This window comes from Opisthocomus hoazin, chromosome 6, assembly GCF_030867145.1.
Source record: "Opisthocomus hoazin isolate bOpiHoa1 chromosome 6, bOpiHoa1.hap1, whole genome shotgun sequence".
Taxonomy (NCBI): domain Eukaryota; kingdom Metazoa; phylum Chordata; class Aves; order Opisthocomiformes; family Opisthocomidae; genus Opisthocomus; species Opisthocomus hoazin.
Genome location: NC_134419.1, coordinates 64,529,446 through 64,552,757, shown reverse-complemented (window position 1 = coordinate 64,552,757; position 23,312 = coordinate 64,529,446). Strand labels below are relative to the sequence as shown.

Below are 23,312 nucleotides of genomic sequence, written 5' to 3'. Positions count from 1 at the left end.
TTTGTTAATGCCAAAGCCCTGGACCTCAATCAATATTTATAAAGACTCTGAATAAGAACTGAGCTACTGTTGCTTTTAGAATCCAATATCCTTCGATTTGTCAGTGCTACTAAGATTGGACTCATTTGTTTAAATCTTTCAAGGCTAGTAATTGCCCCCGCCCACCAACCACATGCACCTGGGACCCAGTGTGATCACACTGTGCCTTTCAAGGTATTTCGCAGGTATATCACTCAGGTCCAATGGAAAGTTGTGCAAAAATTATCTCGATCGTGCAAGAGAGGGGGATAAAACCCTGCCTAAAACAGTTAACCCATAGCAGCTTCTAAAGCAATGCATTACAAGCCAAGGAGTCTTTAAACTCTCCAGTGACATTCCAGGAAAAGCCTGCACTTAATCCACATGATGAATCTGCAGAGTCAATATTAGACCTGAGCAACAGGCAGTTAAAACACAGGTTCCAGCACTCGTCAATCACTGGAAGCAATTGACAGTCTGCACCCTGCACACGAGTTTACAAATCCCAATGCACAGACAAGGCCTTGACCGAATTCAAGCTCCAGAATTAAACCCCCAGGACGGCCCAGCAGCAGCCTGGCAGACCACTAGTGAAAACTTCGAGCGGAGAAACAAGTTGGGCTAGGTTTTGTCAAAGATTTAGGAACCAGCATGACCAAATTCCTGCTATATGCCCTTTTGCATCTTACGATCTGCCAACTCTTGTGTTGGCGGTTACGGTTCTTGCTAACAGGTCCACACTGCTTTTATATTTCATCCATTCTTTACAACTTTATTTGTGTATTGTCCATTAGAATGAAAACTGCTCAGACTGTGCTCTCCTTGACAAACATAGGGTGCCCAACCCATGAAGAAGGGAAACGGTAACACTGCGAGTAATGAGTCACACAACGGTAACGCAAGGCACGCAAGCCTTGGATCCATCTAGCAGAACTTCCAGGTGCCTTCACGCAGTATATAACGAGAAATATATTCTGGGGGTGTGCAGACGACAAGAACCCACATAGATCCTACTTCTTTTTCTGCAGTATCAAGCAACATGATCTCCAGCACAGTCCCAGTACGTACCTTTTTACTAGCAAGTCCCTTCATCCCGCTGAGAGGAGTAGTGGTGTACGCGCTTCTACACAGTACAATCTACAGTTACACCACTACCGACCTATTTTTCCCCCCCTTGAAAAGCAGGAAAAGCAATGTCCTAATGCAGATACAGCCACAGACTTCCTCCCACTACACCTGCTTCAGCAATGCTATAAAAGAGTAACATCCAAGTTACATTTTTAACACTTCATCCATAATTGCCTTTCATTTCTGTCTGTCCAGTTAAAATAACATCCAATTCATCAACTCCACACCATCAACTAGTTAAGCTTCTTCCTGTCAAGTCCATCCAGACAAGAGTCACATGCTTCCACCTCCATCTGTTCACACCATTTTTCCAAATTGATTTTTTCATTTCATCACACTTCTTTTCCATATTCCTGGATATAACGCCCAGCTCTCCTGTCAGAAAGTCTCTTTGGGTTTTCACTTTTCAAGCCCTTCAAAATGCATCCTACCTAGTTCACCACTAAATATTCTGCACTGCCTCTACACTCCCACCTAAAAGCTCATGCCACTCAGAGGCCCCTTCAGATGTCTTCCTTCTGAAGAAAAACACACTCCCTGTAACCTTCCCCTGCCCTTTTCCCAGGGCTTCAGCTGTCGGTGTGGATCCAAGGCCCATGCTCAACACAGCGCAGCTGCATGACCTTGGCTCTGACTTCTGAGGAAGCTGCTATGTTCTAAGAAACTGCAGAGCAGAGCCAAGGCAAGCCAAGCAAGGTGGAGCTGCAGAGAGGTAACATTTCTGAGACATGGACCACTAGTAGCACAAGCACCCAGGAAGGAAAACGCAAACATAAAAATGTAGAAGATCCTAAAGCAAACAAACGTAAAAAAGGCAACCAAAAAAAAAAACGAAAACGCCACTGGGGAGCCAGAATAGAGCAACTCAGCAACTCTGCGCAGCAGAGGCTGACCCTTCCCCTCCTGAGGGCTGTCTGCGTGGCTGCCTGCTGTGTTAGCAGGGGTGGGGAGCAGATGAATGTGTAGCCTAGCAGCTGATTAAAGCCTCACTCTTTCTTTTGTGCATGCTAACCAATAACTGTTGAACGTTTTTACTCCGTATATACCCTGCCCACAGTCTCTTTGCACACAGCAAAAAGTGTCCTAAGCGACACAGACGGAGGATTATGCTATTATTACTGGAAAGCCAACCTGATGTCCTTTTTTCCCCGCCCTGAAATTCCTCTAAAAAATTTTCGTCACACTTCCTACTGGAGCTCAAACAGGTGGTGAATGGCAAGAATCACCACATATCGCTGCGACCCAAAACCTCTTACTGCTTTGCGCGTTCCACCCACCTGCTCAGCCCGAACTGGCTCTCATCATGTGTTCAGATCACAAACTCTGCTTAAAAGCAAACTTTCCTGCGGTGACAGACACAACAGGGGTCGGAACCTTGCTTATGCAGCGAGCAGCCTCTGCCCCCAGCGTAAGAAACACCACAAGCTCCCACGCCTTCACCGCTGCCCACCACTCCCCTCTGCCTTGGTGGCACGGTCGCTCGCAGGACCGTGAGGTGAACCCGGTGATAGAGCGGTCAGTGACAGCAGAACACGGCCTGCTCGTTCCTTTTCCAGCAGGAGTGACCCCGAGGCAGCCGGGCAGCCAGCCGGCCCTGCGGCCCGCGGCTCCGGCAGCGCCAGGGGGCCGGGCCGGGCCTGCTCCTCCGGCGGGGCAGAGGCGCTCCCTGGGGGCAGCGCTCCGCCAGCAGCGCACCGGGGTAAAACCTCCCCCGCACGCCCAGGCTCCCAGGGGCGGCCAGGCCCCACGCTGGCAGGGGGGGGCAGCAAGGTGCCGCCAGCAGCGGCTTCCCAGCGGGCGTGGGGAGGCTCCGCGGCGGCCCTTAGGGCCGGGCCTGCGGGGCACCCCGGCGGGGCCCCTCGCGGCGGACCGCGTCCCCGCCCGGCGGGTTCCCCCTCGGGGCGACGGAGCCCCAGGGGCCAGTGCCGCCCACCGGGCCCGGGCCAGGGCGGCCGCTGAGGAGGGGCGGCGGGGGGCGTGGCCTGGCCCCGCGGGGGTGGGGGGGCCGCGTCCCACCCCCCCCGGTCCCCAGCGCTTACCTGCGGGCGAGCCGTTCCCCGGCCCAGTGCGCAGGCGCCGCTAGCCGCGCCGCGCATGCGCTTCAAGGGGAGCCGCGCCGCGCGGTCCTAGCGCCGCCAGCACACGGGTGGGCGGGGGGTGCCGCCAGGCGCCGGACGGCCCCAGTTCCCGGCGACAGCCGCGGGCGGGGCGGGACGGGACGGGACGGGTGAGGGCAGCGCGGGGAGGTTCCTCCTCGCCGGGCCGGACGGGGTTCACCTCTCCCGGAGGAGCCTGACACCGCCGGTGAAAAAAACAATGTCGCCTGCGGCGCTTGGCGGGCCGCCCCCGCGCCGCGGCCCCGCCGCCCTCCCCGCACCGGCGGCGGAAGTAGGAGAGGGGCGGCCCGGGCCGGCGCGGCGCGGCCCCGCCCGGAAGGCCGCCGCCTCGTGATTGCGCAGCGCCGAGCCCAGCGGCCCGGCCCCGGCCAGGCAGCCGCCGCGGCAGGTAGGCCCCGCGGGGGCCCGGCGGGAGGGGCGTGCCCGGGGGTCGGGGGGGCTGCGGAAGCCGCGGGGTGCGGGGTGGGGGGGCCGCTCGGCTCCGTGCCCCCGCTCGGCCTGGCGCACGCTGTCGGTGAGCGGGCCGGGCGCCCCGCCATGAAGCGAGCCGGGATGCTGCGGCAGGTCTCCGACTTCAGCGACTTCGGCCGAGGCCAGCGGCTGCAGGAGCTGCTGTGCCAGGGAGACGAGCCCCGCCGCGTCCAGTCCAGCCCCGACGGGCAGCACCTTCTGGTCCTGCAGCAGAGCCGGCCGCCCCCCCAGCCCCGGGTGCTGGCCTTCCAGCGGCACGGCGTCGGGGGAGCCGACCTGGAGAGGAACTGGCAGCCGCCGCAGCCGGCCCTGCTGGGGCTGCTCTTCCTGCAGAGCCCTGTGACGCTGGGCTCCTGGGCGCTGGCCCTGGTGTGGGAGCACGGCCGGACCGAGGTGTGGCACTTCGTGGTGGCCGTGGGCTGGCAGCTGCTGCAGACACTGGAGCTCTGCCAGGGCGCCCGGGCGCGCGTCGTCTCCGCGTGCGGCCAGGGAGCCAGCCTGGTGTGGTGTGAGGAGAGGCCTCCCCTGGACACCCACTCGGACATGAGCAAGAGTGCCTTCAGGTTCTGCGTCTGCAGCCGGGCTCTGGAGGTGGGGGAGCAAGGCTTGCGGCTGGGCGCCGTAAGGATAGTCCTGCACAACAGCCCCGAGTACCAGGTCCTGGCCTCCCCCCAGCACGTCTTCCTGGTGCCCGACACTGCCAGCTTTGCCACCACTTCCAAATTCCTCCTCATCTGGCATCCTGAGACGGCAAAGCTCACCATCACAGCCCCCTCCGCAGGCTTCGTCCAGAGCAAGGTGCTGCGCTCCAGCAGTGAGTCAGACTTCAGGAAGCTCCTGCTTGGCTCTGTGGGACTTCTTTCAGGTTTGGCACCTCTGGACATTCACACCTCTGCTGTGTCCAACAGCGGGGGTCTGCTGCTGGTGAGCACGAAGGGTGCTGTGAACATGGTAGAGCCAGATGGGACACAGAGACATATCTTTGACCTGGAGAGGGGCCCCCTGGCCCAAGGAAGTCCTGTCCAGCTGAAGACCTGTGGCAGCATCCTGGCCTGTGTGCTGGCTGGTGTCCTATACCTCGTTGATCAGAACAGTGGAAGGCTCGTAGAAAAGAAAATCCTGAGCATGAAAGAGGTGCATTTTGTGGAGTCCCCAGGGGAGGAGGACAGCATCCACCTCCTCACTCAGACTGGCATCTACAGCTTTAGCCTCTCCAAACCTGAGGACAGCAGCCGGCCTGAGCCATGCCTGGTGGAGATGGTGTTTGAGGAGGCCTGCAGATACTACCAGAGGAGGAGCCTCAGCAGCTCCAAGCTGACGGTGGAGAAGTTGAAGAAAGGTGGTGCATTCCAGGCTCCTGTGGCCCTCGCTGCCATCCTGCAGCACAGCCTCCACCAGAAGCAGAAGCCGGCCCAAGGTCTCCAAGACACTTATGCTAAGCTGTTGAGCACGATGAGCCTCGAGCTGCAGAGCTACATGAGCCTGGAGCTCCTAAAGACCTGCGTGGTGTGCGCCCCGGAGAGTGAGGTGGAAAGCTACTGTGAGGAACTGGTAGAGCAGGAGGTCAGCCGCGTTCTGCACTCTGACATGGACAAGGACAACTTGGCCTACCTGAACTCCATCTTTGCCTCCTTCCCCAGGGCTGCCTGGAAGGCCACAAGGAGCTGCCTGCAGCTGCAGCAGAACGGGGATGGCCTCTTGGTAGCCAGGGCCACCCCGGAGGTGTGGAAGAAGGTCCTGGGAGGGCCGCAGCAGGAGGAGGTGGGTCAGAATGGGGTCATCCCGCTCTTTGAGCTCATCTGCACCTCTTTCCTGAGGTTCAAACCCAAGTGGCTGCCCAGTTTTGTGGAGCTGACCCAGCAGTACGTTAGCATCTCTTGGGCTTACAGCAGCAAGGAGGGCCCAGAGGGTCGGGTGCCGCTGTACAAGAGAGCGCTGGGAGTGCTGGCCAGGAAGAACAAGCGCAGCGAGGCAGATGATGAGATGGAGCTGGAACTGCTGCTTTGCAGCAAGAGGCCTAAGGCTGTGCTGCAAGCTCTGCACCTTCTCATCCGCCTGAAGCGGTGGCAGCGGGTGGTGGAGGTGGCAGAGAAGTTCTCCAAGCTCAGCCCCTTGCTTAACAAGGAGATATTCACCACGCTGCTGGCAGAGTTTGCCCAGCACCGGGAGCTGGACCCTTATCTGGACACACTGTGGCCGCTATGCCCCGCTGAGCTTACCGCCTCGGACATCCTCACTGTGGTCCTGCAGCACCTCCCTCACGCCGGGGAGGACCCAGTGCCCTTCTCCAGCGAGGGCAACCAGCTGACTGTAGGCTTGCTCAAGCCACTGCTGCAAAGGGTTGTGCAGCATCCCTGCGTCCAGGACGAGATGTACTCGGATGCCTTGCAGAGCCCCACCTTCCCCCCTCCCACCCCGCCCCGAGAGCACAAGATCCCCTCAAAAGCAGCGGCCGATGACACCCCTCAGCCACCCATGGCAAGGACTTCTTCCCCCTCGGTGCTGGTGCAGGGTGACACCGCGTGAAGGGGGGGAGCACAACAGCATCCCAAGCCTTGGGTGCACGAGGAGGGGAAAGCCGCCTCCACCCCAGGAAATTCTGCCCTGCCTGGCAGTGTGGAAGCCTGCTCCTTTCTGAAGCCTCCCCGCGGCAGCATCTCGAAGAGTCCGTGGGGTGGCCGGGACTGGGGGATCTCACCTGAGGCCGGGGCAGGCTTTCTGGCTATTTCTAGCAAGTGCAATTGCGTGTGCCCTCGTGGAAGAGCAGATGCCAGGTGCGTTTGCAGATGAAAGCGTGGGCTGCACTACAGGACGACGGAACTGCTCCCTGCCCAAAGCACTTTGGTTTTGGTCTGCTTGGCTCCTTTATAACTTCTGCTTCCCCGATCCTCTAAGAGTGGTGGCGGAGCGGTGGGCAGGGACATACACAGTCTTTCTCCCCCATTCTCTGCTCGGTGGGTTCGGTGGTGCCTCCAGGCTCTGCCTGTGAGAAACTACACGTGTTCTTTGCAGTGGGGTCACTGGGCTCTGCTTTGGGCTTAGTCAGATGCTAAATGCCAGTGTGGCACAGCTCCGTGGTACTGGGGGTCCCAGCACACGCGCTGGCAGCTGCAGCACGCTGTCTCGCTCCGATTCCTCTGGGATCAGTCCTGTAGCTGTGACTGATTGCAGCTACTTAGCTGAAGAGAGCAGCCTAATTCCCTTATCTCTCTGTCCCAGATGGTACCCGAACTCTTGTCTGAGCTGAGAAGCTAGCAGCAGCCTGTGCGAGCTTGGGGCTGGCCCTGCCTCTCCTTTTCCTTTGTGGAAGCTTAGATTATGCTGCGGGACGCCTGGGCCCTCTCTTCCCATCTCCTCTACCTTTGCCCTTTGCACACAAAGGGGCTTTGTCAGGGTTGTCTGGCTCATATTGTGCTTCTGTTTGCAAAGTCAGTGTAACTTGAGAGCAGTCATGCAGGAGGATCCAGGTTCCAGCCTCCGGTGCTCGCTGCCTGGCCCCCTCCTCCGGGAGAGAGACCCTGGCTGTGGCTTCGCCCCTGCCTTCTGGGCTGTGGTGTGAAGGAGCTGTCTCCTGCCTTGCCGGTCTGGCAGAGCTGGGATGGGATGGGATGGGGGAGATTCACCTGCATTAGCACTCTTGGGGGGGGGGGGTGAAGTGTGGCAGGCAGACTCCTTTTAAAAATAAAGGTTCCTAAAGCAGTGCTGGGGCGGTGGTGGATGTTGTGAGGATGCAATGCTCTCGGGAGGAGGGCGGTTTTGTTTTGCTCCTGGTGAAAAGTGGCCAAGCTCAACTCACCATGGTACTGCCCAGCATGGCTCACCGCTGGTACGCGCTGGGCTCGGAGATCCAGCTGTGCCTGGACGATTCCCTCCGTGGCGCTTGGCCCTTTACCACTACGAAGCCATGGAGGCAGGACTCTGCACCGGCCGGCAGGTGACAGCCCCAGAAGGGCCATCCCAGGCAGCGCGCAGTTTGGCAAAGGCAATCCTGCATGTTGCTGGGAGCAAGGAGACCTGCCTGTGCATGGCTCTCATCCTCTGCAGCTGCTCGGTGCCACAAGCAACCCCCAAAGACCATTGGGGGAGCTGTGGCTGGGCCCAAGGTAGGGTTGAGGAAGGGAGAATTTTTTCTCAAGAGCTGCAGTTTGTCCCTTTGTTCCTGGCTGGAAAACCAGCAACAGGGAGCACCAGGCTGGCCCCGGTGAGAGCCTGTTGCTGTGGGCACACAACGGCACAGTTGCCGTTGGAGGGATCCTGGTTTGTCAAACCACTTTAAAGATGTGGCAGGGCCTCCCGCAGACAAGGGCTCGGCTGCAGAAACTCCCTGTGGTAGAAAAGCCTGGCAAAGGGGAAGAGGAACTGCTGCAACGGTTCTCTAGAAGCTGGCTGGCTCTCGATGAGACCTTGCTTACGGTGGCCCTTGTGCTGCGGCTGTGGGATGCTGCGCGTTTCCCTCCTGTGCAAGGGAAGTGGATTCTGGCAGCTGCCGCTCATGTGAGCGGAGGGAGCCCGGCCTCAAATGAGAGCTGGCGGCGGCCGCTGCAGGCATTTCACAGCGAGCCGTCCTCGCCGCGTCCCTGAGCAGCTGCTGGCCCTGCCCGACGCTGCTCACTCGCTTCCCAGGGCTGCTCGGGAGGAGGAGGATGGACCCAGGCCCTGGTCAGAGCTGCCACTCCAGGGACTGGGATGCTGCCCTGGGGCGATGCTGAACTGGGAGCTGCCGAGAGCGAGCCCCAAGCCTTGGCAAAGGCTGTGCGGTAATTTGACGGGAGATCTTCATTGCCAGGGCTGGGTTTGGATGCAGGTGGCCACGGTGACGCAGCGAACAAGCTCCCTGCCTTCCAGCGCTAACTCTGCAGAGAAGAAGAGGCCGTGGCTGGAGGCTGCGCAGAGGGGGAGCAGGAACTAAAGCCAGCAGCAGTCCTGCGCGGGCTGGTGTCCCCGAGGCACAGCGAGGGAAGAGGAAGCGGGGAACTCTGTGCGGTGGGGAGAGCCTCGGGCTCGCGGATGGAAACGTCCACACACAGCCCCTAGACAAGCACAAAACAGTCACAGCTTGGGAGGTTGAGGGTTTAGGGTGGGAGAGAGCAAAGGCAGAGCAAGTGGAGACAAAACTGAGGTAAATGCTCTCCAAGGAGGTGCCGGGAAATCCCACGCTGAGGACCAGCAAGGGTGGGCATCCCTGAGGGGGAGGGGGGGCTGAGCCACCACCCAGGACAGATTCAGCTGGGTGACAGGCAAGCACAGGGCTCTCTTTGCAGTCGGGACGGGTGCTAGGGAGAGATAGCAGGAGTTAAGGCTGGTGCAGCTTCAGATAACGCCTGAAGGAAGAAATAGTGATTAGAAGATTTGAAGGGAAAAGGAAAAAGCGATAAAGCAGATGCACGTAGCAGAGGGTGAGCTGGCCAGCTCGGCCCCATCGCTCACTCCAGAGAGACTTGGACTTTGCAACAAAGGAAATGATTCAAGCTGCTCACGTATGTCCCCTGTGCCTGACCCCAGCTTTCGGGATGGTCCCTGGGCTTGTGCCAAGGCGCAGCACAAAGCAACACCTGTGCTTGCCCCACCGCGGGTGCAGACCAAGTCGCCCTTGGCTTATCTGAGCACGCAGCTCCCGCTGTGCCCACCCGTGCCATGCAGCAGTGTGGGACATGCAGGGCTGGACACTGGCAGTCCCCATGCCACCATACCCCATAGAGGGAGGGAGGCACAGGCTGCAGGCACCCCATAAACTAACTGGAAACCCACAGATGACACACAGCATGGTCCACCGGAGGGCACAGGGAAGTGCCCGTGCGCTGCAGGGGGGCACCTCATGGCCAAGAGGCTTTTGGCATGGCTTTTCCCAGGGAAGGACCAGGCACCCATCCGTCCGCACGCACAAAGGGCTGCCTGGTGAGGGGAACGTCACCCAGCCTTGGTGACACCGAGCAGTGGCCCTGCATTGACCCATGGGCTGGGGCAGGAATCCAAGAGCTGGCTGCGGGCAGAGCACGTTTGGGGACCCCGGCAAGAGCTCTCTAGTCCCAGGCACAGCCCCAGCTTGGGGCAGCCGTGGGAAACCCTCCCTGCCCCTACCCCTGCGCCCTTCCATCGCAGCTGGACATGAAGAGCGCAGCCGCATGCCTGCAGCGCACACAAACACCCCGTTTATTGTTTGACACCAAAAAAAAAAAAAATCACAGCTTTGGAAAAAGTCAGGCTCCTTGCAAAAATAAATAGTCACATTTTTTGAGCAAGGGGCCGGGTGGAGCAGGTTCCCACTGGCCAGCAGTGCGGGCTGTGGTGGCATGGACAGCGCGAGCTGCCCTGAGCCCACGGGGTCTGGCTGGGGGTGGGGGGTTGAGGTCCCACCTGGGGCAGTGCAAGGGGTGGCCCCCCTCCCACTCATACTGGAGCGTCATCCATCACATACTGGGAACTGGGGAGGAGGTTTCAGCCAGGGTGGTCCCAACCTGCTCCTCAGCACCCAAAGAAAAGGCGCAGCAGACAGGGCAGCCGTGTCCATCTCCTCCGTGCCTGCACCATGGGTGATGGGTGCTAATGCCTCATGGATGGGCGGGGGATTTTGTAGAAGTTGAACGTGGGTGGCCTGGAAAACCAAAGTCACCTGTGTCACCCCCAGCCAGAGCGGGGAGCAAGGGACAGCCCGGGATGCACTGGGGTGGCCAAATGTCATCCTACAGCTGTGACCCAGCCCCACAGGGAAGACGGTATGGAGACCCCCCCCACCCCCACCCCACCAGCTTGGGGGAGACTGGAGCAGCAGCACCCCCAAACTGAGGGATGCGGGAAGATGATGCGAGGACCCCAGAGCAGTCTACGCTGCACAGATCGCCCCTTCCCCGTCCTCCCCTGGTACCAGCACCCTCCTTGGCCTGCACTCGCTCTGCTCCCCTCCTCGCCCCCCTCCCTCTGTGCTGTGTCGCTCCCTCATGCCACCAGGAGCTGCCCCCCCAAACACACACAGGGACCTGGGACTGCTGCTTACATCTCCAAGACTTCATTCCTGGAGGGGAGAAAAAGAGGGGACAGTGTCAGCGGGACAGAATGTGCCTCCTGGGACAGCCCAGCATCTCCCAGTGGGACAGGGTCTGCGCCCGGAGCATACAAGGACATGGTGGGCTGCAGGGTGCTGTGGTCCCTCCATCTGGACACAGAGCACGGGCTCCTACAGCCCCCCTAAACATTGCTGTCCCCAGTGCATCACTCCTCCATCCCTACCCCACGCTCGCCGACGTGGTGGCACACAGCTCCCCGTGCCACAATTTCAGTTCCCCCCAGTTTCCCCAGTAGCTGAGCCCGTGTCTGCAGCCAGCTCAGCCGGCGGCTGCAGGGGGAAGTGAAAGGCGTGGGGGCCACCAGTGGGGACCCCGGGCAGGGCACAGCCCGGCTCAGCGCCACGTCCCACACACACAGCACCGGCAACCCCAGCACAGGTCCTGGGAGAGCAGGGGTGTGGGGCGAGGAGGAGCAGGGCAGGCAGGGAGGAAGGCTGGCTGGGGCCACACTGGGCACGGAGGGCTGTGAACGCCGGCTCCCCAGGCAGCTGGGACCCCGGAGCAGAGGGGTGGTGTTTGGGGGGCCCAGGCTGGGGAACCCCCAGCAAACCGGCTGCGCCACAGGGCCAAGACGTGGCCCTCAGCAGCTGGAAATCCAACTGGAAACCCCTCGCTGCCCTCGGGGGTCTGAGCTGCGCTGGCAGTGGGGCTGCTGGTCAGAGGGCCCCAGAGGGACAGGGAGAGGGCCCCAGAGGGCTGGGGGGAGCCCTGGGGTGCCAGCGGACATGGGCGTGTGAGCGAGCACTGCACCCTCGTGGCAGGGACACCAGCCCTGCAGCCTTCTGCGCGGCATCCAGATGTGCTCCCAGCTGGAGGCCCCAGCACTAAAAATGGTGCGAAGCTGGAGCAAGTCCAGTGGCGGACCCCGAGCTGGGCTGGGGGCTGCCCTGCCATGCAAGCCGGGCTCCTTCCTCTGCGGGCGGTTGCATGCACCTTGAGCTGCCCGAAGGAGGGACAGGCTCTTCTCCAACACATCTCCATTCTTGGAGGTTGAAGGTCCCAAGCCACCTCCCTGGTACCCCCCAGCCCACACCACTTTAGGATCAGCCCCATGGGCTGCGGCGGGGCACATGAAGGGGCAGTTTGCAGTGTGCGGAGGGGACCCCAGACCCAGCGCGGTTGCATGGGGTGGGCGGCTCCTCACCTGTAGACATCGGCGATGTCCATGCGGCGGTAAAACTTGGCAAGTCTGACGGACAGGATGATGCTGGGCAGCAGGAAGAAGGTGCACCAGCCCAGGCTGAACCAGAAGGCGTTCTGGATGCAGGGGGGAGAACCATCAGAGCCCAGGCAGCAACTGGGAGAGCCTCTTCCACTCCCAGCCGTCCCCCAGAGACCACCCACCCACCCCTTCTCACAGCCTGGCCTTTGCTCTTAGCCACAGCAATCCGATGAGGAGATGATGAGCCCTGCTTGCTCAGGACAGAAATGGGTGCCTCATCCTGTGCATGAGGGGGACAAGGGGGCCTCATTGCCACTCCACACACACGTGTCACCCCACACACTACTGCCCCACTCACCAGAGAGTCCAGGATGTAGTCACAGGCGATGGCCTCCACATTATCCAGGCTCTGAGCTATGGGTTTGCAACGTGCCACATCTCCCGTCAGCTGGGGACATGGTGGGGACAGCACATGTCAGTGTCCCCAGAACCCTGCAGCCCGCCCTCCCCTTCCCTCCACCCCACCGAGGAAGACTCAACTCACGCTGCTCTTGGCCCACGAGATGTAGGTCTCAAAGAAGTCCAACAGCTCCTCCAGGAAGGCCCATGACTCCTGGAGGGGGCAAACAGAGAGTGGAGATGCTGCAGCCCCAGCCCACTCCATGCCCCACGTCCCCTCCGTGTCCAGACCAGGGCTGTCAGACCACCTCAACCCAGCAGCAGTGGGGCTGCAAGCCCCAGCCCACCCCGGCCCCTTGCCTGGGGTGCCATAAGGGGAGGGGGCACCCAGGGGTGCAGGGGACCCCTGCGGAAGACGAGAGGGCAGGAGGAGCAGCCAGACATTGCTTGGCATCCCTGCACAGAGGGAAGTCATGGTGCGGGGGTCTGGCCACATCCCCACCGGGTGGCCCGGCAGGAGGGCAAGGCGAGCTCACGTTCTTGATGATGTTTGCCATCTCCCTCTCCAGGAACTCCTGGGTTTCACTGGCTTTGTCCAGCGCAGCTTTTGTCTGTGCCTGGGATGAAAGGTGCTCTCAGCAGCGTTATGGGGGAACTGGGGTCCCCACATCTCCCCCACCCTGCCTGGCAGCAATCCCTGGGGCGCAGCATCTCTGAGCTGTGGTGTCCCCAGCAGTCACATGCTGGTGGTACCCAAGGACCTCAGGTGGAGGGAGCCTGCACCTGGCGTGGGCCCCCTCCCTCTGCCCCCTGAACAGCCCTGACAGTGCATGCCTGGGGAGTCCCACAGCAGCCACCAGCTCCCCAGACTGCAGGTTAGGCCCCACCACCTCCACTGTGGGACCTCAAGGGTGCTTTGCAGGGTGCCCCAGACTGGGGTGCGCTCAGGAGGTCCCCTTGTGAAGCTTACCTCCAGCTGGGCAGCCCCGCTCTGCACCAAGTGGATGTTGTCCTTCAGGCTTTGCTGGAGATGGAGAGAGAGGGGTCAGAGGTGTGGACCCCATGGCTCAGCCAAGACCCCACCAGCAGGCTCTGAACTCTGGGGGAGCCCAAGCCAGCACCCCCAGGACCTTCCCCACCCCAGCATCACTCACCAGCGGCCCAGAGAAGCTCGTCTGCATCTCCCCATCTAGCTCCCTCAGCTTGCTAGCATCAGCCTTGAGGTCGTCTGTCACGTTCCCTTCCTGGAAGAGCTGCAGTCAGTGGTGCCCCCCCAGCATAGGGTCCCTGCCCCACCACAGCCATTTGATGTGGGCCCGGGCTGGAGAAAAGAGCTGGGCGAGGGTGAAGACCCTCGCCTCTGCTCAGCACCCACGCAGGTCTGTGGAGGAGCCCCTGCAGCCAGTGGCTTTGGGGACAGGGTGGCCACGGCCCCGGGGTGCCATGGTCTCTCACCGCTTTGTCTGCCAGCTGCTCCAGCTCTGCGGCCAGATCCAGGAGGCTCCCCTGGGTCACGCTCTGCTCCAGCTGGAAAAGGTAGAGACAGAGCCGTGAGAACGGGGAATGGCAGGGCTGTACCCCATCGCTGCGGCGCAGAGTGGAGCCAGGGCCTCCCAGGTGAAGGAGGTGCCCAGTTGCCCCAGGGGTGACACAGATAGCAGGGGACACCCTGGGAACCTGCAGTGGGACTCCCACAGCAGCAAAGACGAAGGGGCAGTGCACCCATCAACACAAATCTGGACCCCCCATCGCAATACCAGGCTCCCCCAGCCCACCTGCTCCAGCGTGGAGGTGAAGTCAGGGGGCTGCCCGTCCCGGCTGGCGTTCAGCAGCAAGTCTCTCTGGCTCTGGTTGAGCAGGGAGATGGGGCTCAGGGTGATGGTCAACTTCTCGAAGGCTGTGGAGATCTCTCCTGTGTACTGCAGGAGGGAGGGAAGCCGTGATGGGGCACGGTGCTGGCCCCTCGCTGTGCCCCCCAGCACCAGCCCTGAACCTCCAGCTCTGCCCGTCCAGACCCTGGCACCCCCGCACTTACCTGGCTGATGTTCAAGAGCTCGTCCAGGGACACGCTCTGGTCCAAGTGCAGCGTTTGCCACAGGGCAGTGTCTCGCTGGCACTGCCTGCAGGAGGGGGGCATGGGGCTGAAAACGGGGCAGGCAAGGGCCACCCCCTCCCAGGAGCACATCCTCATCCCCCTGGGCAAGTCGCACCTCGCCCCTTCCCTGGCATCGGCGCCTGCCCGCAGCCAGGACAGGTAGGGCAGGACCCACCTGTAGATCTCCGAGAAGTTTGCTGTGCCACCCTCTTGGCCCAGCAGCTCCGAGAGGTTGAAGCCAGGGATCAGGCCAGGGGTGTCCAGGAGCTGAGAGCAAGGGAAGAGATGAAGAAACTGGATATGGTGCAGGGCGGGACACCTGGGAAGAGCATCCCGAACTGGCCAGCACTGCCTCCGCTCACCAGCAGCCCTCGGAAAGGCGGCAGCGGCTCCAGGCAGGGGTGTCTCCCCCCAGGGAGCTCACCTCGAAGAGCTGCTGGTTGCGCCAGGACTCACAGACGAGCATGTAGATGTTCCCCCCCAGCACAAAGGGGATCAGCACCAGCAGCATCAGCAGCCAGGAGAAGATGAAGCCGAAGCCGACCCCTCTGCCAGGACACAGGCGCCGTCAGCACCCGAAGCCCCGTGCCCCGGCGTTGATGCTAGCACTGCCTCCAGCTTGCAGAGCCCGCACACCCCCTGACCGCCCAGCAACGCCGGGAAGCACCACAATTCCCACAAGCTCTTCTCCGCTCTGCCTTCACCCCCGGAGCATGGCCGGGCTGTACGCTGGGGCTCGGAGCCCAGCATAGCTTCCCCCAGCTCTCCAAGCCACCACCCACCCGCAGAGCCACAGGGCCAGGCACACACTGCCAGCGCGGGGTGAACGGGCTCCGCTCGAATGCCTTTCACCCAAACGATGTTTCACCCTCACGTTTTCCACCTGCACGGTGAGTCGCCATGGGGAAGGCCATTAAGCTGCAGTAATTTGATGATTTCGGAGCTTGAGCATCCCCAGGCCAGCCCTGCCCACCCGTCCCACTGCTCCCACACGCGTCCTCGGCAGCCGAGGGAGCCTCACGCCATGAAGAAGTTCCCGCCAGCGTTGGAGAGGCTGCTGCGCTGGGTGGGCAGCACGCTCTCCTTCAGCCCCAGGGGCCCCAGCAGCAGCCCGAGGGCGTTGCAGAGGACCACCAGCAGCACCATGCAGCACAGGAGGACACACACGCCCCACCTGTGGCAAGAAGAGGGGCAGGAGTCAGACGAGCAGTGCCCGGCATCCCACCAGCTGCCCTCCCAGGCATCCTGGCAGAGCAGGGGCATGGGTGGCTGCAAGGCACAGAGCTGGCTACCCTGTGCCCGCAGCCCCACCGCTAAGCAAGACCCCAGCTCCAGCAGCTGGAGATTGAGAGCCTGAGCCCCTCCAGACAAGGAAGCCGGGGGATGCAGCAGCCCCTCGCCTACCTGAGCCCATCGACGGTGATGACCGGCTCCCTGTACTCCTCCAGCATCGATGTGGCGTTACCCACAAAGGCCCCGACGTTCTCCTCCACACCCAGCAGTGGCACCTGCTCCTGCAAGCTCCTGATCTCCTGCCTGATGAAGCCCAGCTGGTCCTGGGCCTCTGCAGGGGATGGGGACAGGTTGGTGCTGTGAACTGCTGCCCAGGTCCTGCTCGTCTGGGGCAGTGGGGACTGGGAGAGGATGGGAAGGGGGTGGCTTTGGTCCAGGATGGCATCAGTATGATAGCATGTGGGGACCTGGGGACAGCCAGGGCTGCCAGCAGTGGGGTGGCAGCAGGGGTCTCCAGGCAGAGACAGGATGAGAAGGGAGTATGGAGCCCTGGGAGGGGGGGAAATTCGGCACATGGGGCACAAAGCCCTGCTTACTTGTCACCACGTCCTGGGACTGCTCTTGCACCTTGGCAGGGATGGTGTCCAGCGTGCTGTTAACCTGCGGCAGGGGGTCACAGCGTACAGCTCATGTCCCTGCCCACAGCCCAGGGCTGAGCAGCACATCTCCCCCATCCCCAGATGGCACAGGACACCCAGGGTCCCCCCCAGCACCCAGCCCTGACCATGCCAGCACCCGTGGGTGACGGGGACAGCAGGCGGGCTCCCACCAAGGCAGACCTCTGACCCGTACGTTCCTCCACGCACCAGCAATTAACTCCGAGCACGGCTCTTCCCAAGCCAGCCCCCCGCAGCCCAGCCCCGCAGCGCCAGGAGCCCCCAGCCCAGGTGCAGCGGGGCCCCCCTTACCTCCTCTAAGCTGGCCGCGATGTTGGAGCCAGACACATCGCGTAGTGCCTTCAGCTGCCGCTCCACACCGGGGATCTGCAGGGAAGAGCCCGGGGTGAGCGGGCTGGGGAGGGGGCCGCGGGGACCCCTCGCCCCGCGCCCTGCCCCTCCTCACCGCGCTGAAGTTGGCGCTGAAGGCGAGGGCACCCAGGGACACGTTGCCGCAGGGCTGGCCGCAGCGCCGCAGGCTCTGGTTGAGGCCGTCCCGCAGGCTGGCCAGCAGCTCGCTGTAGTTGCTCTGCAGCTCCTCGACGCGCGAGCGAGCGCCGGCGATGCTGCCGAAGGCGCCCACCAGCATCTCCATCCCTGGGGAGACAGCGCGGGGCTCGGAGCCTCATCCTGTCGGTGGGGTGGGGGTTTGTCCTCACCCAGCTGAGCCTCGGGGACCCATCAAAAAATGCAACATAGGGGCACCCCCCACAGTCCCAGCATTTTCCCCAGGCTGCAACTGCGAGGCCAGATGGACCCCCCTCCCCGGGAGCCTCACCCAAACGTGCGCCTACCCCAGCTGTCAACCCTGCGTGTCCCTCCCCAAGCCCCCTCCGAGGCCCTGCCAGCCCCCCAGGGATGGGGCCACTACCTTGCAAGAGGCTCTGGAGGGACCCCAGAGCCCTGTCCGTGCTGCTCCTGATGCTCGAGATGATCATGCCACCCAGCCTGGGCCCAATGTCTGCAGAGATGGGAGAGACGGTGTCAACGACGGGACCCCTGGGGTCCTGGGGCTTGCAGAGAAGCTGCCAAAAACACCGACACCCCCACCCCCAGGCAGGGAGCAGAGAGGACACCCCTACCCTGCCACCACCTGTGTCACCCTCCCCAGAGGCGTGTGTGAACAGGGAAAAGCAGCAGCTGGTGCAGAGCGGGAGAGTGGAGGAGCCCCCAGACCCACTCCCTTCAGACCTCCCCATGGAAGCAGCCCAGTGGCCCCCGGAGTCGGTGACCACATGTGGGGCAGCGAGGCACCCCCACGCAGCACCCCCAGCTGCCCCCGCTCCCCGAGCACCCCCAGCCTTGCCGGAGCAGCTCGCCGCGGGTGCATGGGGGTGCTCCAGCCCCCCTCTGCCGCACACCCTCACCCTGGAGGCTGCGGTTGGCGTGGCCCAGCGGGACATCGCTGCTGTCAATGATAAATTTGATTTGCTGCAAGGGACAGAAATGGGATGTCAGTGCAGGTGGGGACCCTTCCCCGCCTCCAGCCCCACTGCTACCCTTCCCCAGGGGGCTATTTTGGCTGCTTTCCCGGCCTGGCCCCTTGCCCCCCCATCAGGCACCACAGCCAGGGCAGGGGGACCAGGCGTGCCTGGGGGATGGAGGCCACGTAGGTGTGGACATTGTCCAGGGTGTTGTTGACGTTGGGGAAGGTGCCAGCCACAGCCTGGGAGAAGCGGGTGTTGCTGACGAAGGCGCAGACATCACCAGCCCTGCAAGGGAAGGGCGGCAGGGTCAGCACACGGGGAGGTCGGTCCCGATGCTCCCCACCAGGACCCTCCGAATTCACCCGCACCGACCCCAGGCTGCAGTGCCCCCGCTTCCAGAGCATCCCAGCGAATGCCCTGCACACAGCCAAGGGACCAGAGAGGCGGGACATGGGAAACTGAGGCACGGCGGGACCCAGTGCCTGGCACGTCTGCAGAGCTGTCAGGAAGGGTCCGCGCCGTGCCAACGCGCAGCCCCCCGGGGCCAGCTCCCCACCGCCACTGCTTCCTCTCCTTTGTCCCGCCGTGCCGGGATCTGCTCCTGTGAACAATGGCAGCTTCCTGGCATGGCCGCCAAGCGCCGGCGTTTCCACCCACCCTCGGGTCCCAGCCGGAGCCTCCCGGCCAGCGCACTCACAGGAGGAGAACAGAGACCAGCAGGACGGAGACCCAGAGCGCCCGGCGCCGGCAGCCCATCTGCCGGCCCTGCTTCTGGTACATGCGGCCCCCGCAGTTCCCGCAGCAGCGGCAGCAGCAGAAGCAGCATCCCACCAGTGGCACGAGGATGATGAAGAGAAGCCCGATGGCCATGCAGACCAGGAAACCCAGTTCGTAGAGCAGCAGCTGGGAGAGGAAGAGTAAGAGGCAGAGTAACACTGGTGCCCCTGAAGGGTCCCCAGCCCTGAGGGTCCCTTCCAGACCCCCACAGGGCAGGATGGGTCCCCCCAGGGGGTTGCACATCTCCCCTTGCTGCTGCCTAGCACCCAGGGCTCAGCCTCAGAAGAAGCACCCACCAGCATCCCCCAGCCCATGGTGGTCTGGGGGTTGCTGGCTCCCTGCCCCAGCTGCCCACTCACCTCCTGGACTTGCTCCTCGATGGTGTCCTCACTCTGGGGCTGCCCAAAATCTGCAATCAGTTCTGGGGGACAAGGAGAGGAGAGGGCTTTGAGCAGGTCCTCCATGAGGGCCCCACACCCTGCTCACCCCAGAGAGCGGCTCCCACCACTGGGCATCACCTCCAGCGCTGCAGCTCACAGCGGCTGTGAGTGCATGGCAGGTTTCTCCCTTCCCGCTGCCCCTCCCCAGCCATCGTGTCGCACAGCCCTTTTGTACCCGGGAAAAGCACTGCCAGCCCCCAGGCTCTCAGGGGTCCATGCAGCAAGGGGGTCCATGGAGCAAGGGGGTCCTCACCCCAGCGGGCACCGGGTGCAGGATGCTCTAACAACCACCTCGGCTGCCCTTGGGGTGCCCTTCTGCAGCCCAGCCCCAGGCAGATGCCTGGCCGGCACTGCCAGCATGGGATGGGTGCTTGGCAAAGTCCCCCCACCTTTCATCCCCAGGGCTCGCCCTGCCCGTGCCTCATCGCCTCATTACAAGCCATGCCGGCACACATCGCCGTGTGATTGTACCCCGATATGTGCGCGATACGAACAAGGCCACGAAGCCATTGCATTGTTTGCCAGCCACACATTCGCCTGCAAGCGGCTGTCGAGCAGGGGCTGCGCCCAGCAAAGGAGGAAGTACAGGTACCAGCAGCCAGAGCCGCAAATGCCACCTCCAGGCAGGCAGCGCTCGCCCCGGGGGCATCGAGCAGCCGCGGGGCCCTGGCACCACCCGTGCCGACCTGCAGCCACTTCTGGGGCAGAGTCCTGCCTGTGACAAATCAGGGGGTGCCTGCCGCGCTGCCGTGCTGGCACTGGGACACGCTGCTCCTGGTGGCCCCGAGCAGGGTCCTGCCGAAGCACACCTTGTCACCTGCGAGCACAGAGGGCTGCAAGCCAGGCAAGGACCCTCCAAACTCGCAGGCAGCGCGGGGTTTGCTCTGCACCTTTCTCTGGGGCCTGGGATGAAGATACCTTGAGGGAGGATGGGGCAGGACTCTGCAAGGTGGCACTGCCACCAAAGCCTGTCCTGCGGCCCGCCTGAGGCTGACCCACAGTTGTGATGGGACACAGGCACAGCTGGAATTCTCAGGGACCCCACTCTGTCTCCAGACACACCCCTATACCCCCCCTAACCCCGTACTGCGGTGTTTAAATGCTGGATGGGCAGTCACCAGCGCAGGAGGGCTCAGGCTCAGCGAGGACCCTGTGGCTCCCAGCAGCCCCCCCCCCCCCAATCGCCAGCCCCCCGCCGCCATGCACCCACCTACGGGCAGGCCATTGGGCTGCACCAGCCGCAGGAACCCGTGCAGCATCCCCACCAGGCCCGGCGTGCTGCTCCCCGGCGCTTCGGGGCCAGGGCCATAGACGGGCTGCGAGACGCTCCCCAGCTCCATCGCCGCAGCTCCAGTGGGCACCTGGGCACAGAGCGGGGCTGTCGGTGGCGTCGGGGCGCAGGGCCACCCAGCCTGCCCTGTCTCCCTCCGAGAAGGAAACGCGGGGAGAAAAAATCAGGCACCTGCCAGCTCCTGCCCGGAAGGAAAGAGCCGTGGGAGAGCACCGGGGAGGGATGGGGAGTCCCAGGAGCAGCGCAGTGCGGGGACGGGCAGGAGGTGCCCGCGAGGGACCAGAGGGGCCGTGGGGGATGAAGCGGAGACGAAGCACTTACCCTGTCCTGCGGCACCTCTGCGCACCCCCGCCTGCCGCCGGGCCCGGCCGCACAGTGCCAGCGCCCAGGCTTTATGGTTTGTTTAAGTTTCGGCTGCGATTACCGAAAAGCTGCTCGCCGGGGAAGGCGGCGAGACCGGCATCGCCCCACCCTGCCCCTGCCACCTCCTGGCACCCAGCCACCCCGGGCTGCGTCCCGCACCCGGGTCAGGGTCACCACCGACCCGTCCCATCGCCGGCACCGGGGCGACAGCCCCCCCCTCGCCCTCCGCGCCGCTCCCGTGCCCTTGCTGGCCTCCTCCCGCCCCGACCCAGGAGCCGGGTGACCCGTGGTGACCCAGAGGGCACCCACCCATCCCGCCTGCCCCGTCCCTTCGCGGTGGGGCGCACGGGGCCGGCCGCAGTTCCGACACGAAGCAGCCCTGGCCACGGAACCAGGTTTGGCATTTAAAAACCCCTTTCCCGGACGGGGCACTGCGGCAAACCCGCTGTGCTCCACCCGCACCCCGACCCCCCGGCCGGGGCCGCTTCGGGAGCCCCCGGCCGGGACTTCGCGGCTGGAGGTCTGCCATCCCCCCGCCTCGCCCACCCAGGAGCTCTCCCGCGCCGCGGAGCCACGCGTGGCTCGCCCCCCGCCGGGACCCCGGGTCGGGGGGAGGCCGGGGGTCGATCCCGGTTAAGCCGCGGACGCACCCGGTGGGCGCGGGGCGGGCGCTCCGGGGGTCGCGTCCCGGCGGGCGGCGGCGGCGGGCGCTCCCCGGGCTCGGCTCGGCACCGGGAGCGCGGCGGCCCCGGGAGGGGTGGGCAGGGCCGGACGGGGCCGCCCCTTCCGCCGCCGCCCCCCGGGGTCTGCCCGGGGCTTGCGGCCGCCCCGGCCCCCGCCTCTGCCGGGAGGGAGCCCCGTGCTCCCCCCGCTGCGCCTCGGCGCCTGCCGCCGCCCCCCGAGACCCCGGCCCCTGCCCCGTACACCCCGCGTCTGCCCCCGGAGGCCCCCGCTCCTGCCCCGACACCCTCCATCTGCCTCCAGAGACCCCAACTCCTGCCTTGGCCCGCCCCATGTCTGCCCCACGACACCCCCACTCCTGCCCCATCCCACCCCAACACACTGCATCTGCCCCAGAGACCCCCAGTCCTGCCCCGTACACCCTGCGTCTGCCCCTGGAGACCCCAACTCCTGCCCTGGCCTGCCCCATGTCTGACCCCGGAGACCCCTGCTCCTGCCCCAGCGCACCCCACCACCCTGCGTCTGCCCCCGGAGACCCCCGCTCCTGCCCCAGCCCGCCCCACATCTGCCCCTGGAGACCCCTGCCCCTGCCCTGTACACCCTGCGTCTGCTCCCGGAGACCCCAACTCCTGCCCTGGCCAGCGTCATGTGCGCCCCCGGACATCCCCACTCCTGCCCTGTCCCACCCCGACACCCCACGTCTGCCCCTGGAGACCCCCGCTCCTGCCCTGGCCCACCCGGGAGAGCCCACAGCCCGGCTGCCCAGCCCCTCTGCCCCATGCCCAGGCGATGCTCCCTCTCTGCCCCACGGAGACCCCGTGCTGGCCCCTCCAGCAGCCCACCCTGCCACCGCCTCTGTGCCCACAGCCCCCCACACTGTCCCCATCCCCCCCACGCCAGCCCCCGCCGTGCCCCGCACCCGCTGCCTCCGTCCCCCAGCAGGGTCCTTGGCCCCTGGCCCATCCCCATGCACAGGGCACCGCGTGCTTTTGGACAGACACCGGCACAGCCGGACCTCCCAGTGCCCACCGCTTGCTGGCTGCCACCTCCCAGGTTACTGCTAAACTCAACTCTCGCCCGCACAAGCCAGCATCACCGCTCTCCGTGACCTTGGGCGAAGGTGGCACCGGGCAGCAGGCAGCCCTGCCTCAGGGTTTCCTCCTGGCCTGGCCCATGGTGGGTGCTGGGGTGCTGTGTGGGACCCCCAGCTCGGCACTGGCACCAGGGGAGCGGAGGGCACAGACGGCTGCACTGGGTGCTGCGCTCCCCCAGATCGGTGCGTGCCCGGCTCCCACAGCCACGTGTGGGCAGGATCTGTGGGATCCTTCGCAGGCAGAAGGATCTGGTTCCGCAGTGCATCGCTCTGCTTTGGGCCAGGCCATCCCGCTGAGGCTGCCAGAGCTCGGGGCATGCTGGGGGCAAGGGTGCCGACCCCTCAGCACCGGGTCCCACCACGCTGTGGACTCACCGGGGCTGCCCTGCTCCCACCTGCCCAGCCATGAGCTCCCACCATGGCACAGGAACCCTGCAGCCCCTCGCCCCGACGCCAGCCCCGGCATGGGGAAGGGTGGCGAGGCGACAACACAAGCCCTGCCCCTGCTCCAAAGACACGGGTCCATCCTGCCCCCACCCTGCATCAGCCCTGCTTTAAGAGCCGGGTTTCCCCAAAATCCCTTCCCCCCCATTACTGCCCGCTCTGCCCTCGCCCCAGCACCACCTGCAGCCGCAGGCTCCTTGCCCTGCACAGTTTGGCCGGCGGGGGGGTGCACTGGATGAGGCACCCCCAGTTTAAGCCCCCCGTGTCCCAATGGCTGGGGGCTGGACCCAGCTGCCCCCAGACCCCTCACCCAGTGGGGACAGCAAAATGCCATCTCTGGGGTCAGCCATCTGCCTCGGTCTGCTGGAACTGGGGACCAGCATCTTGCTGGCACGG

At 63.8% G+C, this 23,312-nt stretch overlaps 3 protein-coding genes across 4 annotated transcripts in view; 1 reads left to right on the top strand and 2 right to left on the bottom strand.

Annotated features, from left to right (window-relative positions):
• Positions 1 to 3,501, bottom strand: part of ARMH3 (armadillo like helical domain containing 3) — a 129,566-nt gene extending 126,065 nt beyond the window's left edge. Inside the window, exon 1 of one of the 2 annotated variants that reach the window (XM_075423581.1) lies at positions 3,186 to 3,501. The gene's annotated coding sequence lies outside the window, so the exon portion shown is untranslated. Of the gene's footprint in view, positions 1 to 2,423; positions 3,039 to 3,185 lie in introns of those variants that run through there. The other variant, XM_075423580.1, reaches the window with a different exon arrangement.
• Positions 3,502 to 3,733: 232 nt separating this feature from the next.
• On the top strand, positions 3,734 to 7,379 carry HPS6 (HPS6 biogenesis of lysosomal organelles complex 2 subunit 3). The gene has a single exon (XM_009943944.2). It carries the CDS (start codon positions 3,801 to 3,803, stop codon positions 6,258 to 6,260), a length of 2,460 nt encoding a protein of 819 aa, XP_009942246.2. The 5' UTR covers positions 3,734 to 3,800; the 3' UTR covers positions 6,261 to 7,379.
• Positions 7,380 to 9,885: 2,506 nt separating this feature from the next.
• LOC104337934 (prominin-1-A) lies at positions 9,886 to 20,416 on the bottom strand. Its single transcript, XM_075423579.1, has 24 exons — positions 20,255 to 20,416; positions 18,964 to 19,025; positions 18,525 to 18,730; positions 17,992 to 18,112; positions 17,768 to 17,831; positions 17,272 to 17,361; positions 16,807 to 16,997; positions 16,653 to 16,727; positions 16,281 to 16,344; positions 15,856 to 16,015; positions 15,473 to 15,625; positions 14,876 to 14,999; positions 14,627 to 14,718; positions 14,392 to 14,476; positions 14,132 to 14,275; positions 13,812 to 13,883; positions 13,511 to 13,600; positions 13,327 to 13,380; positions 12,893 to 12,973; positions 12,502 to 12,570; positions 12,316 to 12,405; positions 11,940 to 12,052; positions 10,726 to 10,743; positions 9,886 to 10,326 (listed from the first exon to the last, which is right to left on the bottom strand). Exons 1-24 carry the CDS (start codon positions 20,382 to 20,384, stop codon positions 10,275 to 10,277), a joined length of 2,400 nt encoding a protein of 799 aa, XP_075279694.1. The 5' UTR covers positions 20,385 to 20,416; the 3' UTR covers positions 9,886 to 10,274.
• Between the last annotated feature and the right edge of the window lie 2,896 nt (positions 20,417 to 23,312).